General features: G+C 41.8%; 1 protein-coding gene across 7 annotated transcripts in view; it reads right to left on the bottom strand.

Annotated features, from left to right (window-relative positions):
• CTNND2 (catenin delta 2) overlaps positions 1–17,622 on the bottom strand; it is a 626,420-nt gene that overhangs the window by 252,835 nt on the left and 355,963 nt on the right. For 5 of the 7 annotated variants that reach the window (XM_079301143.1, XM_079301144.1, XM_079301145.1 and 2 more), the window contains one exon: positions 12,845–13,412. In XM_079301143.1, the coding sequence (XP_079157269.1) occupies positions 12,845–13,412 (568 nt within the window). The remainder of the gene's footprint in view (positions 1–12,844; positions 13,413–17,622) is intronic. The other 2 variants (XM_079301147.1, XM_079301149.1) reach the window with 2 other exon arrangements.

The following is a 17,622-nucleotide window of genomic DNA, read 5'->3' as shown; positions in this document are numbered from 1 at the left end:
ATATAGCCAGGAAGAAATAGCAGATTAAATGTGACAGACAAGTTCAGGGAGATAATTCCCATTTCATTTCTCATCTAGGGTACTGTCAATGAAGAAAAAATTAAAAACAAACTGCCTCAAAGCAACCACTACCATACATCAACAATTTGCTGTTAGCAGGAAAGAAAGTTAAAGATTTTTTTAAACCATTTAGCAAATCATCATACTGTGTGTTACTTTGTGTTTGGTTTTTTGCCACTTCTCTCTCTTAAGCTCTGCCTCCTCCACGCCCCTCAACCCTGCCAATTTCACAAGAGCAGGGAAAAGAAGTCCCTTGAAGAGATGGTGCTATCTGGTTATACAGATCACTGTTCCTAACTTCGCTGCTCGCTACCCGCTTTGAGCGAGGGCCGAGTGCCTCAGCAACAGGATGATGCTACCAAGCAGCACGGCCAAGCAGCTCTGCATAAGCTGTCTGGATAGTTCACCACAGCTACACAACAACTGGAAACAGCACTAGGCCTTAGGAGCAGCAGAGAACTTTGAAATGCTGCTATCTTGATCTTAGAAAAGATAAAAAGTTGTTATTTCCAATTCTAAACACCAATAGTTTGTGATGCACCACGGAATCTATGCTGATGCAAGGGCTGTGGCAATGCATTCAACACAGCAAGCAAAGGAATTAAATACTGGTGTACTTGATGAGACATGCCCCAATATCAAATAGGCAGAAAAAAAACCCCTTTGTGATCCCATAGTCTGCAAAACCTCACAATGAATGCTTCACTGACAAGCACTGCACACCAAACAGAAGTAACAGCACATCCTTAATTCTCCAAGATTGTGTTTTCCTTCCTTCACAAGGCTGTACCTAAGCAAACTTGGAAGCCAAACTTCTGCTGGTTAAGCAGCAGTACGGGCTAAACATACAAAACCCTAAAGGTCTTTGTAGGGCTAGAGAGCACTTCCAGCAGCATGAGTGATTTGCTAAAAAGCACTGCTGCCTTCAGCAAAACAAATCAGGCACTATTGCACTAATGCCTGCTGGTGAAAATTTAACTTTCTGATCGTGTTTAACACTGTGGAAAAGCACAGCAGCTAAAAAACCCAGCAGCTCTGAATCCTTCCCCCAAACTGAGCATCAGCTCAGTCAACCTTGAAACAGAGCAAGACCTCACAGCAGCTCTGGTGCAGGGGGAAGGGGAAAACCTTTCCACACCAACTCCTCCCTGCACAGAGAACAGAAAGAATATTTAGAGCTTAAATCCAACTAGAAGGGAAAATCTCAAGATTTTCACAGAGAATTTGCTAAGGAAGGTGCTTTGCTCCCAAATGAAAAAAGCAGTCACTGTGCAACACCATGGGAAAGGTAACACCAGAAAACAAAACTCAGTGATGTAATGAAGTGTCAAGTCTGCCCAACCACAGTATTCCTCATGTGGGTTTTTGCTGGGCAACCTGAATTCTTCACCTAATTGTACTGGGAGTTCACAGTTTCAAGAGGTGGTTTTCCTGCAAACAGGGAAAAGGCAAACATATTTCAAATGAATCTGGATCACAATGCACCTTTTAAAAAGTATTAACTTATTATGAATATTCTTGTTTTGAAAACCTGTGTGCCAGCTTCTGACAGACACAGCTGAAAACTCAAGACACTGCATCTGGGGTTTGCTCACATAAAAGTGCTGGCAACTTATCTTTTGTAATTTCTTTTACAAGAAGATTGCACGTTATTAGAGGTGTGAACAATACCGATTTTTGGAATTTTTATTTGTAACTTTTTGTACTCGAACTTGCCTTTCATTAAGAGAAAAGCATTGGTGTATTTGTTCTTTCATGTAAGGTCATCTTTGATAGAATGTCAAACACTTTCTCCTCACAGAGGCTTTCTCCTCCTCAGTGAACATTTCCTTGCAGCCCCTGGCTTCTAGACTTAACCAACACATGAGAATGTGACATTCTAGGACAAAAAAATGGAGTTCATTATCTTTGTCTTTTTCTCAATGCCAAATTCAAGAAAGGGAAGATATCTCTGGATATTCCGTGACACACTCTATTACTCCTCAAGTTTTCACTATCCATTTGAGACCCGTTGCATTTAAAATATTAGTTAAAATATGGGAGTTAAAACACGGACATTTTAAAAAATGAATATATAATAAATTTGAATACAGTCTAACTAAAGAATTACCCACTTTTACAATTATGCTCAAAAGATTCTTGTAGCATTATCTAAGCTGGTTTTAGGTTGTTTCCATTATGTATCTATTGAGACCTCTGCTAGAAAACTTTAAAATAATCTCCTTTTACTAAAATCATTATAATCTAAAGCAATTCTAACAGGGATGCTCTAAATAAAAGAAATGCTGAATGTAGAGACAAAGAAAATGAATATTGTTAACACCATGACATGAGTAACTCAAGGATTTAACATTTATGCTAAAATAATAACTGCATCCCATAAAATAAAGTTCTCTTTTAATTCATTATTCTTGCTAATATAGCAGTCACTCAATAGCATGTATTTAGTATCCAATTTAAAAGCTGAGAAAAATACCTTACATAAAACCTTCAAGCAACAAGCAAAGGAGGAAATGGATGGCTACAGATTCTTTTTAGCAGAAACTTACTGCAAGAAAAAAAAAAAAAAAAAAAAGAGAGAGAGAAGAAAACAAACAAACACAGCAAGACAGACTTTGCAATTAACCTCACAAATTCAGATTATTTCTGAAAAGCATGGCCAGAAAAGGACTTTAGGCTGAAAGAGTGCTGTCACTTCAGCATAGAGTCCATACTAAAATGAAATGGCCATGACAAATGCTGCAGGAGACAAATGGTGAAAAAAGGTCGCTGGCAAAAGGAAAACAGATCTAAGATTAGGAACATAAGAAATGTGTTCACAGCAGTTTGCAATAAACTACTGGATATCTTCAGCTTCAAGAATGGCTTTAACAGTTTCAACAGTAATTTCAATTAGAAGAATGAGATTGATGTAGTCCAAAGGTGACAAGCACTTGAGGCACTCTAAATATCACAGGATTAGTTCCTGGTTATTCGCAAATGCAAATTGAAACTATTTGCATGTCAAATGGCTGCCCTGCCTGTGAAGCCAATACTTCCATGGCCATATGGCTGGCTGAAGACATGTGCATCAAGTTTTGCCTGATTTTACAAAAGAGGTCCAAAATGTACTGCAGACTGAAAAAAACAGTGACATGCAATCACAACCCTGATAAACTTCAGAAAAAATGTTTTTCAGATAAGACAGTTAATTTTTGAATTCCTGGATTCACAAGATAGGATCTTAAGCATGGCAGAACACAAACTAGATCACTTTGGAGGAGATGCTCAGCTATGTTCAGCATTAGCTGACTCTTGCCAAAGGCACTTCAAGATGCAACAGAGACAAGGATGACATGAGCTACACAAGAACTACAACTTCAGACAGAGACACATTTCTATGAATAAACCTTGAAAACTTTGAAGTTTGGTCAGAGACCAGAAAATGTGCAATCATGGCTGGGGAGTCACTGTTTTGCTAGGGCTGTCAGGTTCAAATCTCTTGATGGAGAATGTAGGAGCCCTAGCTGACAAAGATGCTCCAGTCACACACATTGTGGTTGGTTAGCCAAAGCCCTAAAATGCAAGGCTGATGGTGAAAAGCTACTCAGAAAGTACCTTTAGCTCTCACTCCCTCCTTGGAAGAAATACAGAAAGAAACCTTGGGATGGAAGGAACCTTAAAAATCATCTAGTTCCAAACACCTGTCACCATGGGCAGGGGTGAACTATCCTAAAACATGCCAGGGACTCAAGTAATTCTGTCTTTTTTCAAAGAAAGTAAATCTTTCATCAGATTAATTATTCTTACTAGGATCCAGCACTCTTAACAAAACACCTCTATTTACTACATGAAGCTATGTAATCTAGCAGCCTCTCCTCAGTTCAGAAATGGAGGAAATACACTATGCCAGGTCTGTGTATAACAAGCTTCTTTGTTTCTTGATAAGCCATGCAGGACAGTTCAGAAGAGATGGAGGCTAGCAAGTGTCTCTTGCCTACAGAGGGTCACAGCTGTGTACAGTTCTCCAGATGAAATCCTAACCCTGTGTAACACTCCCAGTTTTGCTTGTTATGTGAGGCCATGTTAGTCCATTAAATATTCTATTATGTTCCCAGTATAGATGGCTGAGATATGCTGTAATCAACCAAATCACACAGGTATTCTCCTACTCTTCAGCCAAAGGTGCTGAACATGTAACTAGCTACTAAGTGTATTATTACCTCAGCTTCAGTTCTGTTCTTCCCCCTCATGTGCAAAATCCTTTCTACATAGGATCTTCCTCTCTTCAGAAAATGCCTCCTAATATTCCACTATCAAGAAGTTTCCTTGGTTATTTCATGGTTTTGTGCCAAGATAATAAAATGAAAAAGTATTTTTCAAGTAGCCAAAAGAGTTCTCCTTGTGGAACTTTGTTAGGAGTACCCTTCCTTTCCATTACTTCAATCTTCAAAATGACAAACTAGAAATGTTCCTTTACCCAGGTCCCTGTCCAACTACACTCCTGAAAGAATATCCATTTTCTCTACCTTAACTAAGTATTTCCCAAGTGGCACTACAGAAAATCCAAGTTCAGAGCCCTGACAGGAAATAGAAAAACATCAAATATCATCTAAGAAAAGGTCAGTAAGCAGGCCATTCCAGCACAATCTCTTTTTGGAGAACTCATGTTGCAAATTATCCCATTAACCATTTACTACCTTCATGTCCTATATTATCCTTTCTATCAGTTTTTGTTTCAATATCCAAAGAGCACAGTGATTAGCAGGTCTGTAATCTTTCCTTCACTCAGTCCTCCCTTTCTCCAAGGTATATTAGCCCCAAAGACGCAAATGGCTGTCATCTTGTCCCCCTCCACCTTCTTTTCCCCACAAATATCTGAAAGAGTCTAACTCACCCTTCTTTACAGACCATGCTCCCAGGACTTTGGGGAGCTCATGATACCTTTTGGTGATAAAATGTAAACATGACTGCATTCCCACTGAACCAGGATGCTCAGGAAAGTTGTGGGGTTGGGGAAAGACCCCATGGAGAGGTGTCATTTTGCTCTCCAGTGACAAGAAATCTGCCCTAGTATCAGAGGGTCACAGCTTCCTCTCCACTTCTGGCTTCCTCTCAGGCAACACTCTTTAAACCCAGGGACAGCTTTTTAGCCCTATGATCAAAAGCTTTTACTGCCTGAGAGCAGCACAGCTGGCTAGCTGATAAAAGGGATGCTTTGCACCTGGATTGGACAGAGAGAATAAGGGGCCATAAGGCAAGACATAGACACACTATAGAGGAAGTAAATATAGAAAAGCATATGCAAAAATTTCCTCACTAAAGCAAGGATTGCATGAAATTTCAAACAACTTGTATTCAAACTAATATCGTACTTTTCTATTATAACATAATAGAATGGTTTGTGTTGGAAGGGACTTAAAGGTTAGTTTAAACCCCCTGATACGGGGTTGAAACATTTTCACTAACACACTGAAAGTTGCAACCTGATGTACTTATTCAAAATCTATGTGACCCAACTGGCAGTTTCATATGTCATGCCTTAGAATTGTAAGATTAGTCATTACTTGGTCCTTCTCATTTCAACATATTAAATTGTGACTTTTGCTACTAACCACTTATAATAATGTATAATTTCATTAATTCATTATCAATAGACAATCTCTCTCTGTCCCCTCCAATATCACTTTTATATCAAAAGATACTCTTTTCTGGGTCCACATCTATGTGATCTCCAAAACTGACCCTATGATTACTGAAAAGTTGCCTCATTTATCCCCCATAATTGCTCATAGAGCAAATTTGGCCCTGTGTAGCTTCTGGCAGCTGCTACTACTGACAAGTAATGTGTTTCAGTATGAGCACTCTGCATGGGGCATGGGCAGACATGGGCAACCTCTCCACCCAAGCTTTGACCTTAAAGGGGGCTTCCTCAACTTCCCATTTTGCCATCTTCCTTCTGCCATAATTAATCACTTTTGATCAGAGGTACCTGCACTGCTTTAAAGAGTATGTACACAACAACCAAAAAGCCATTAGATATGCCAACAAATTAATGGTTATGTTATAGCACACCCTTAAGACCCAAAAGTTCAGATGTATAATCACTTATGAGGCCCTATTCTCTTCCTGAAATCCCATAATAAACAGAATGCAGATCAACATAAGCAAGACAAGCATAGGAAGTGTAGTGCCAACACTGGTTAATTTATTTCCACTGCTCAAACCTAAATTCCATAAAGTCAAGTTCTCAAAACACTGCTCTTTGACTTCACACATTCCAGTGGAATTCAGTAGCCAAGAAAAATCGGCAAATTCCCGCTCCTTGGTTTAACCATCCTTCTGCTGCAGACAGAGACTATTCTCTGTCACCTTTTGGTTAACTTTTTTGTTAACTGTTTCTCTGTTAACTTTTTTAACTTTAACCTCTTTCTTGTGCTCCTGGTCAGCAGGTATGTAAGCAGAGACATTTCAAAATCTGCTCTGATGCTTAAGAAATTTCTTCTAGTGACTTGCATGCTTAAAATTGCATCCTGGCCTTCCTAGGTACGCTGCTAAAGTTCAGGACCAGAGGCCAGAAACCACATATGTGGTTACCAAGCAACAGCACAGGCCTCAGCAGCCCCCAGAAGCATATCTAATGTTACGTTCGCCTAAAATCCCAGAAACAGCCACTGCTACCCAGTTTCCCAGTCATTTGGTTAAGATACTTGAAGCTTTATACAAGTTGAACCCATTTCCAGTAGGGCTGCACAATGGTTTATCTTTGCCCAAAAGCTTGTTAAGATTGCAGTATTATTTGATTTAACACCCCTCTGAAAGATCATTAGAAAGATCAGTCAAACAATGTTTCTTATCAAGAAAGGGAAGCAAAGGGAAAGGTGGTGATCAGTGAAAGAATAGGACCCAAGTTTAGACTTATTTCTTGTGTTTGCTCACACTGGGAGCCAACACCAAGTTCATTAGCTGGAAGATGTAAATGATGCTTCTGTACTTGGCTCTTGTCAAGTTATTCCTCTCCTGTGAGAAAATTAATTTCATGTAATCTAAATCTGAAAGATACAGGAGCAAAAATCAAGGCAATAGTAAAATATTTCAAAGTCATCCACCTTATTCCTTCTGTTCTCTTGCTGTACACTGTGGATACCTTTCCCAAACTGGAATTGAGCACTGTTGTCAAGGTTCCAATTGTAACAATTGCAAACATAACTACTGCTAAAGAAATAGAATAAGTAACAAAGAAAAGCAAAGTGAACATTGAGTTGTGTATTTGTATCAACTCCAAACCAACATCAGCACATCTAACCTCCAGGCTGCAATGTGGAAACACATCATTTTGTATCAGAAAGACACCAAAGCCTATGTTGTGATTAATATCTGAAATATTGCTGGATATTACTCAAAACTACCACTTTGTTTTCTTATCTGAAAGAGTCTCAAAACAAACAAGAGTTTCTTAAGGAGATAAAAAAAAAAAAAAAAAAGACTAAGATTGTGGTATCTGTCCCAGAACAGAGCATTAACAGTGTTCTCATGTGTAAAGGCTCTGGCAGCAGATACAGGAATTTTCCAGCTAATAAAAACAAAGAAAAAAACTTAGAAAAAATTTATGGAAAATTACTTTGGTTAAAATTAATGAAGCAATTTGGGTGTTCCTATAAAAGAGATACGGGATTCTGTTACAGGAATCAAATGAATGTCCTTTCTGTTCTGATCAATCATATAGATGATCAATGAGCTTATATTAAAGCCCCCCCAAAAAAATCCAAATATTTTTATTCCTTGTCTGTCCAAAAAAGTACAATGACATATCACACCAGACTACTTAATTAGCTCAGCCCTGCATCTCAGGTGGGGATTTAATTCTGGGGTGATTTAGACTCACTTTGGTAGCAAGTTAACTGTAATGCAGCTCTTCTAGCACAAATACAAGTACAGTGTGGTTTACTGGAGACCTCTAACACTTAACAAGGTAATTTTTTTAAAGATGGCAAGGAACTAGTGATATACAGATGATCCAATACCTTCATGCAATCGAAAGGAATCATCAACCCATGCTAGTGGTAATGTACATCAATTATCTCATACAAAGTTGCTTAAACTGCTCTGTGCTCCTATGAGTGCACATTGACATGCTTAAACTTGTCAACACTGACAAGCAAATAGAAGTCCTGCCACAAACCTCAACAGGAAACCAGGGTTCAACATGTCATATGGAATGAAAAGCTTACAGAAGGAGAAAGGGTAAAGGAAGGTCCTCAGCAAAGAGTAAGATGACTGAGGCAAAACATATGAAGAAGCAGAAGGAACCAATTAAGACCCCGATAAACTTAGAACTCTTTGCTCATTAAAGAGTACAAAGCATATTTTATATATTAACCCATGCCACATTTTTATAAAATGGTATTATTCTAATGTTAGCACTACACTTGCATACCAACAATTCTACTCAGAAAAGAAAAATTCTTTTCCATTTTGATTTTACAGGGACTCGAAAGAAGATTGTAAACACAGGGCTAAGCATGTAAGTTTTCAACACTGGTAGCAGGGCTGTCCAGAGAGATGCTCCAGCTCTTGTTTCAGTGGAATGTGTCATCACTATATGAAAGACAGCTGTGTAATATTCTTTCCATCTAACAATATATCAAGTGATTCACACCAACACTCATTTCTTAAACTTAATCTTTTAGTACAGCTTATGAAACATGGTGCAGTCTTGAAGCAGGATGATTATTCTTTTAGTTTTTTATAATAAGGCAATACATAAAACTACTTTAAATTGCTTCACATGTCCCTAGTCTTCCCTAAACCTGGATGAAGAGGCAGGAGTGGCTTTGTAACATTGGGCTCCCAGCCACATAACCAGAAGCACAAACCACCTGAACACCACACTTTGACTGCCTCCTTTCCCTTTGCTCCTAAATAAACTCAGTACTCCTCTGGTACTGTCTGTCTGATTCTGCCCAGCAGGTGATGCTTCAGAAGAGCATGAGGAGTGGTCACCTGTGCCATGACCTGCCTCCTGAAAGAGTTTTCCTGTGTTTCTGCTGCCTGCTGTCCTACACACTCCTCCTTCCAGGCAAAATGTGCTGCTGTGGTGAGCTGGGCTCCCAGCAGCACTCCAAAGCTCAGTGCAGGTGTGGAAGCTGCAAGAAGGTATTTACAAACTGTGCTTTCTGGATTTGGATCGCTGCTTGAACAGACGGTCGAATATGCTTTGGAGCAGTGCAGAGCAGAAAACTACTTCTAAAACTGTAATTGCAGATCATAGCAATGAAGCAGCTAGACTAAGAATAAACACAGCAAATGTACACTCACCAGAGCCACTATGTACACATGTACACACACACCCATACACGCACACACACTTGGCAGTGGCAGCAGCTCAAATATAACTAGACTAAAAGCCATTTCTGAAGACGTTTCTAAGGTTACTCGGTTAAAACTGAGTCATTGCACGCTGTTGTATGTCTCATTTGAAATTCAGGACGGAGTCTAAGAATTGCCATTTTTATAATTTCAAGTTGTTTCATAATCGAATTTGCAGGAAATTAATATAAATAATGCCATCTCCTCAGTTAAGTCTCACACAGACTATGTTTTTGGCCATCTATGCAACTTTTTATTTGATTTTTTTTTAAATTAATTCTATCTGAATGCCTTCTCTTTTAAATATCTAAGTCTGGCATTGATACAGTTTGGCTTGTTTAGCACACTGAAACCCAGTAGTATTCATGAACTAGATAGCTCCAGGACAGATTTCTAGTATCATGTAAAAATAATTAAAACAAATGCATTATTTTCGTTTCTAGCAATTACTACAAATACTCATTTTTTTATTGCCAGATATAAAAAAAAGATTACTTAGTATAACATCATCCCTCTGATGACACATACACACCAATGCAATTTCACATTAATCACAGCAGGCAAACCATCAATCAGTGCAGTGTGACAACTGTTCTCCATTCTTCCTCCTCCTCTCTCTCTCAAAATCCCCAAAAAAGTTCAACTCATCTTTGGATGTTTTGAACAAGAAGCAAAACCACTATTTATTGAACATTAGCTTTTCAAAATAAAATTGCTTGCTCTCCTTAGTGGGTTTGATTTCTGATTGAAAAACTCCTGCAAAAATATACTTAGAGCTGAAATTCCAAACCTATTCTGAGCAAAAATACTTACAAAAAAAGAGAAAAAATTAAGACTGCCTTAGTAGTATCTGTATCATCCGATCCTGGCTAACTCTAAAGCATATGCTAATTTTAAGCCTGTGAGTAGTTCCATTGGCTTCAGTGAATCCAGTGAAAGTCTAGAAGATTAGTCAGGCACTTAACACTGCTAACAAATGTGTAACTCGGGGGATGGCAGGGAGGCCAGGAGGAACATGCATAAGAATGGCAGTGGAAAATAAGGGGTAGCACACAATAGGAAACCTTTGCAAAAGAATAGATCATGTGATAGAGCTCCTTTCAAGGACTACTTGAAAGGCATGTCACCACCGTGGGGGAAAAAAAAGAAAAGGTATTTACTAACAGACTGTTGCTTACACTGAGTCTTTCAAGTGGCAATACTCTCTGTCTCCAGGTCTGCCACATAATACACATTGAAGCTACACGATTTTTCTAAAATAAAACAAGGAAGGTTTTTGCATATCTTAAAATCATATCCCTAAGGGATGAGCAACCCAGTAGGTTGTTATGTTTGTTCTGATCCACCCAATCCTTGGCAAAGCTAGTGCTGCTTTATCAATTCTTACAAACTCAACAGCAAACTCAAATGGTCAGTCACTACTTCCTTCCCATAGGAAAATCCACGCAAAAATGCACCAGCCATTCCCTAAATGTATGTATCATCCACAGACTTTTTCTTTCACCAAAGTCATAAATCACTAAATCAGGCAACGCCCTACAGTAGGCTTTAAAAAGATGCAGGTTATGCAAGATGCAGAAGTCTTATCAAAAGCTTTCATTTAAAAGCAATAAAAAAAAAAAAAGAATGACAGTTCCTTAACTTTTATTCAAAACAAAGTAGAAAATTCTATTAAGAATTTCTGTAGAAGCATTATTGGCCAACAAGGCCCCATAATTCACATTTCAACTTGGATCTAGCTCAGGACTAACAGCTTCTGTAGCACTTCAGAGTCATTATGGTGGACCTTAACCCCTACATAAAGTTCTGGACTAAGGTACCATCATAGATCTGATGCTGTAATGCTATACAGTGCCTTCTTAAAAATAACCAAAACCAAGCCCCCAGTACAACACAAATTCCAATGCTAACAGTCCATAAATAGGAAAAAGTACTGCGCCTGTTAGAAACTTCCCAAGGCAAAGACTTCCATCCTAGAACAAAAGTTCAGGCAAATACTACTAGCACACAGCCACAGGTATGTAAGTTTCAAATCGATATTTTTCCCTTTGACAGTTCCACTCATGCCTTTTTAGGCTCAAACTTCTGCTACAGGATGAAGTTAGAAAACTTCCTAAATTATAAAGCCAGCTGCAATTCCAAATTTACACTGTAGAATGCCAGTATTTAATATTTGTGGTCAACAGTATATTGGACTACAGCAGGAAGAAGTTGTATTAATACATAATTGCTAAATAAACCACTTAGTATTCTGAAAGTATTTGACAACAGGCATAATATAAGCACCCCGAGATCTTGAATTTTACCTTAATTTAATGATATTGCCATTTTACTAATTTTGAAATTAAAATGTGGTGTAATACATATATATATATATATATCTTTGTGAAAATATAAAGCTTAAAAATCCCTGCCCTTTAAATAGGAGAAAAAATCCAGCAAATAGTTCTTACCAGGAGATAGATCAAAACTGTATTTTATTATTAGTTAATTCCATCTGTGTGTTTAGACACACTGGAATTATATAGGATGCCGACAACAGCTGGAGTGGGGGAGGGGAGGTGGGTGAGAGAAGAAAGGGGGGTGAGGTCTTCACTCCAGTAAGAAACTTGTGTACCTGACTGATAAACTCAACCAAACTTCTATATGTATCCTATTTATCTTCAAATCTATTTATGTCACACAAGAGAACATAAGAGCATAGCAGCTGTTACTATAGCAATGAAACTGGAAATTTTGAGAACACAAAAAAAACCCACCCTTGAAGGATGCTCAGTTTAGCAAAGAGATGGTTTAGAGAACAGCGCACCAGTATCTCACTTCTAGGATCTGCTCAAAGTCTGCCTTTACAGAGACATTATATCAGCTGTAACAGCCTGTTCCCCTAAGAGCACTCGGAGCCAAATCACCGCCACCTCTTACACGACACGACTCGGTACACCGCGAGTTCCTGCTAAGTAACCCCAAACTTGTCAGGTACGCCCGAGCCGCCTGTAAATCCGGGGAAGAGAGATTCCCTGCAAAAGGCTCCGAGGCGCAGCTCGCGGCAGCGAAGAGATTCGCCATAGTAACGAAGCCCCCACCCGCACGGCGGGTCGCAGCAGGGAGCGCGGCGAGCCCCGCACCCCCGGCAGCGCGCACACCTGCCCGGCGCCGGGAAGGCGGGACGAGCCGGGACAACTCAGGTACTTTGCTCAAGAGGCGGCAGGCAGCCTCTCCGGGCACGACCTGGGAGGAAGCGCACCCGCATTCCCCCAAGTACCGTTCTTCCGTCAAGCGCCCCCCGCTCCTCTCTCCCTCCCTCCCTCCCGTCCCCGGCCGGCGGCCCTGCCCCCGCCTCTCCCTCGCCCCTCACCGCCTCCCTCCGCGGGAGCGGCGGCCCCGCGCAGCCCCGGCCCCCGCCGCGGACCCGAGGCGCTGCCGGCCGCGCTTTTACCTGCGAGGGAGCCGGGTCTCTGCAGGGTGGCGGTGGCGTACAGCTCCTGGGAGTGCTTGCTGTACTGATCGGCAGCGTGAACCAGCCGCTTGGTAGGCGACAGGGTGGCGTAAGTGCCGATGGTGGAGCTTAACTGGTGGATAGGAGAGGAGGAAATGTTAGACTGGACGGTGGGCGGGGAGGTCACTCGGATGGGGGACGGCGACAGTCCCGCCGAGGAGACGACGATGTTGATGGGCGAGCTGGTGCTGTAGGACTTGGCCAGGCGGCTGGGGGACTGCTTCGGGGAGGAGAGGCGCTGCGCGGTGGCGTAGGCGGCGCCCTCGGCGGCGGAGCCGGCCCGCGGCAGCTTGGTGGGGGAGCCGCCGGGCTGGGCGGGCAGCGGGGAGCTCACCCGCTGCGCCGGCAGCGTGGAGCTGGCGTAGTAGAGCGCGGCGGCGTGCTGGGGCTCGGGCAGGTGGAAGGCGCTGCCGTGGCTGGGCGCGAAGGGCTCCCGCGGCTGCGGGGCGGCGGGCGGCGGCGGCGGCTCCGGGCCGCCCGGGTGGGCGCCGCGGCCCCCCGGGCCCTGCTGCGGGAAGGAAAGGCAGAGGCGTCAGCGGCGGCGGGCGCCCGGCTCCCCCGGCCCTGCGCGGGGCGGTGCGGGCCCGCCGGCCGGAGCAGCCCCCCGGCCGCACGCAGCCCCTCTCTGACCTCCAACCAAGCCGGCACCCGCGGGATTACGGGAGTCCGTAATCTGCTAAAGCATTTTCAGGGAAAAAGCAGCCGCCGGCTCGGGCCGAGAGGCGTCGAAACTCCTCCCGACGGCTGAAGCCGGCACCCGGCCGTGGGGCACAGCGCTCCGGGGCTCCGGTTCCGGAACGCGCTCGCCTACCCACCCGTAAAGCAGGCAGGGTTTAGCCCCGGCTCAAATACTTACCTACCTACATATACACAAATATATACACCCGCGCCCCTTTATTCTGCATACATTAGAGAAGGGCGGCCGAAGCCTCGAAAAAGCCTCTAATGGAGTAACTTTCCTCCGCTGCCAGCAATCTGTGTCCCTAGGCGGAGCGGCACGGCTCCGGGAGTTGGCTGCCCCGCGGCCCCGGTGAAGGGGCGGAGGGAGGGAGGGAGGGCCCGGCCGGTGCGGCCGAGGCGCCCGGAGAGCGGCCGCCCCGCACTCAGTTACGCGGCGCCAAGGGGCGGGGGGTGCGGGAGGAGCTGCCGGGCCGGGCGCTTCCCTGGGCCGCATCCAGCGGGGAATCTGCAAAGGGAAGGAGGAGAGAGCTCCCGGCACCGGCCCGCTGCCCGTGGGCAAGGCAGCGCTGAGTCCCCTCTAAGACCAGTAATTGAGGGGGGCTGGGTAGAGGGAGTGAGAGAAAATCCTCGGGAGATGCTGCCCATGAGAAATTTCGGTTCTGTGCCTGAGCCGCTTCTGAAGCCACAGAGGATGGAGCTCGCCCTCACACACAGACGGCTCCTTTTTTTTTTTTTTTTTTTTTTTCCCTTTAAATCGGGGATCTTAGGCTGTGTGAGTCTGGTAAAATTAAAATCCTCTCATAACTGCACCCCGCAGTGAGTGAGAGCTCAGCGCTCTGTTGGAAAATGCACTGTTGGATTCAGATACTATTTTTTTCTGGTTATGCAGGAGATTTACTTGAAACCTCAGAAAGTGCTCTGGATCCTCGGAGTTGACAACACAGTCTGACCAGTGCTTTGCCAAAACACACACGCACCTCTCAGCTACTGATTTCCTTTAGTCAGAAGAAGCTTTAAAATGTGAATAATGAATTTTGTGACTCAATTCGAAGAGGTGTTGTGAATGCCAACAGCAGCATTGTTATACATTGAATAGCAATGTGGTTTTTCAGTAACATCCTAAAAAAAAAACAAAAACCAAAAAAACAAGTGGGCAAAAGCACCATGTTCCTAGTATGAAATTTATTTGCACTAGGATATTCAATAAAGGATTTGGTCAGGAACTGAGGACAATGTAACTAATCAGAGAAAAAAAACAAGATTCAAAATGCCAGAAATCTGTACTTCTTCCTGTGTATGCCCACTGGAAATGTTTGTGTCTTTTTTTTTTTTTTTTTTTTTTTTACTTTTGGAACCTGCCCCCTCATCTTAGATGCTTTGTATCTGGGTTAAGAATATGTATTTTCCTAGATAGAGACAAGAAACAAGGCTTTGGAGAAGCTCCTCCTGGAGCTTTGCTCCCAGCTGTTAGTAGCATGGAAAACACTACCAGCACTGACATTGTTCAGGCCTCTCAAGAGAGCACTGCCAGACACAAACCTCCCTGGCTTTGAGAGGTTTTTCACCTCACAGTGCAATGGCTTTGCACATAAATGGAGTGTAACCTGTTCCCCTCCAGGTGCTCTGCATGGTGACTGCCAGGTGAGCAAGGGGCTCACAGATGGAAGCAGCTGCTCTCTTTTGAGCTGGGCTGTTCAGATTGCAGCAGCGAGTAACCAACACCACAGCTTCGAGTACAAACCTTGACATTTTCAAAAATGGTTAACAAGCTCAAGTTGCTCATAACAAAAAACAGGAAGGAAAACTGTGGGAACATCAGTGAACTTTTAAAAGCTACTTTCATGCTGAGCTACTTACCATATATGCTTTAAACTGGAAAGAAGGACTAATCTTCAGCTGACTGTCCAATAATGTATTTGATAGGAGTACAGTTTTCATTTTCCAGGTTTAGACTATATGGTAATAACTTTCATTAAACAAAAACAGTCTGGCATGGTTTAAGACAATATGGGCAGAGCAAATTTTGCACAAAACAAAATGTCATTCAAACTAGCTACATTATCAATTGATATTTGTTAATAAATTTTACTTTTTGGACTGTTAAGTGGCATAATAATAATAATAATAATAATGATAATAAATACTGTTGTACTAAACTCTGTTTTCTGCAATATAACCAATGCACCAGTTACTTCTTCAACACATTGGTAACTTTAACAGTTTGCTGTTGATCCTAAGGATTTTAGGCAAGCACTGTCATCATATATACAAAATTTCTTTTCCTAATCTACTTCTACACTGCTTCACATGTCATGGATTTAGACTAATTAATTTCAAGTAAACCAGTATTATCCCATATTCCTAATAAATAAAGCTTCAGGCACTCTGCAAGCACTAATTCAAAAAAACCCCAAAAATCCTATTTCATGATGATTTGTTATAGGAAACAAGGTGTAGTGGTGGGACACAATAATTAAATGCTTAATTAAAAATGCAGTGTATAGCACTTCCTAAAAAGCTAAGCATTTGCTCTGTGTGAAGGAGAGAACTTATGGATGAACAGATTGCAATGAAAACATTAGCATGCAGTATTTTCTAGGATGTGACTAATCTCAGACCTGTCTTAAATGTACCATGAGGTTCTTAGGTTTTTTCAAAGGGCCAAGTGTGCAGTAACATTGTCCACACGTTTTCAGAGACAAAATGTGGTTTAGTTTTTCATTGTGTCTCTCCCTGTCTATGGCTTAAGACAGACGTAAAGACACATCACTGTTCACCCTGCAGTGTGACATACTTTATATGGAAGAATGAATTACAATGTTATTTTTTCCTTATTTTTCCATTTATTTATTATTTTCGTCAACCTGATAACAAAACTGTGTTTAAGCTAATAAACTAAGAGCATATTTGCTTCTCAGTAATTATATTCTCTAGTATCTGCCTATTTCATAGATGTGAATAAAAATCAAGGACTTCCTTACTTCAGCCCTATGAATATCTCTTCCAAGACACAGGGGTTTAATTTCCCTGGCATCCCAAATAAAAGTAGCCTTGCTTATTTGGATTCAATATATGGATTCTGGTATATCCTTTTTAGAAGCTGGAATGTGTGAAAAAAAACATGAGAAATTAACACAGCTATAAAAATATTTTCTTTCCCATTTAATGTTACTAAGATCATTTTCTACTGATACAAAACAGTATCCAGAGCTTCATACAGAAAATTATTTGAGATATCCAGTTATAGGAGACTAGAGAACAGTCTAACTGTTGTTTGCCTGTTCATTCAAGCATTTAATGCTCTGAATTTCAGGAAATTAAGTATTTTTGGAGTTGGGGTTTGTGATTTCTGCTCTGTAGAGTAGAATTGACAGGGGCAAATAACTGTGTTGACTTATTTATTTTGCAGAAAGTTTTTCATGGATAAGGAATTACAAAATGACTAGACAACTTTAAGTGAAACTTTGGGGTCTGCTGCTAATTATGAATCAGCATATTGATTCTTGGAGATTGCTCCCAGAGGTTTGAATATGTCTGCATGCCCATCTTAGGTCTGGATTAACTTTATTTTAGTAGTAAATGCCAGCACCAGTTTTCAGCCCGTTTTGCTCTCTTTTTTGATCTTTTTGCCCTTAAAACCTCAAAAAAGGTCACATCTGCTAAATATTAACACAGTCATATACAGTACACTGTGGTTCATAAGGAGACCTTTTTTCTTGATATTAGGGAAGATTTTCCAAGTTGTGTGGAAAACCTCCCTCCAGGCCCCTGTTGGCTTTTAAATATCGGTGTGTGATGGTAGCTTTAGGCAGAAAACTGGTTCATCCTTACTAGGGTTTTCTAGAGCATTCCACAGGTGCAAGCTCAGTTTCACAGTCTCAGTAATGCTCTGACCTTTTTCAGAGATAGCTAGACTTGCCAGCCTGTTGATGGCTAGTTTTTTTTCCTGTCAGCCCAAAGAACCTTCTGTAAGGCTTCACTCTGCTGTGGTGCAATGCCTCTATCAACACTCAAACAAAGGGTAGAAGGGGGCATGG

This window comes from Erithacus rubecula, assembly GCF_903797595.1.
Source record: "Erithacus rubecula genome assembly, chromosome: 3".
Classification (NCBI taxonomy): Eukaryota; Metazoa; Chordata; class Aves; order Passeriformes; family Muscicapidae; genus Erithacus; species Erithacus rubecula.
This window is presented reverse-complemented; position numbering and strand designations above follow the sequence as displayed.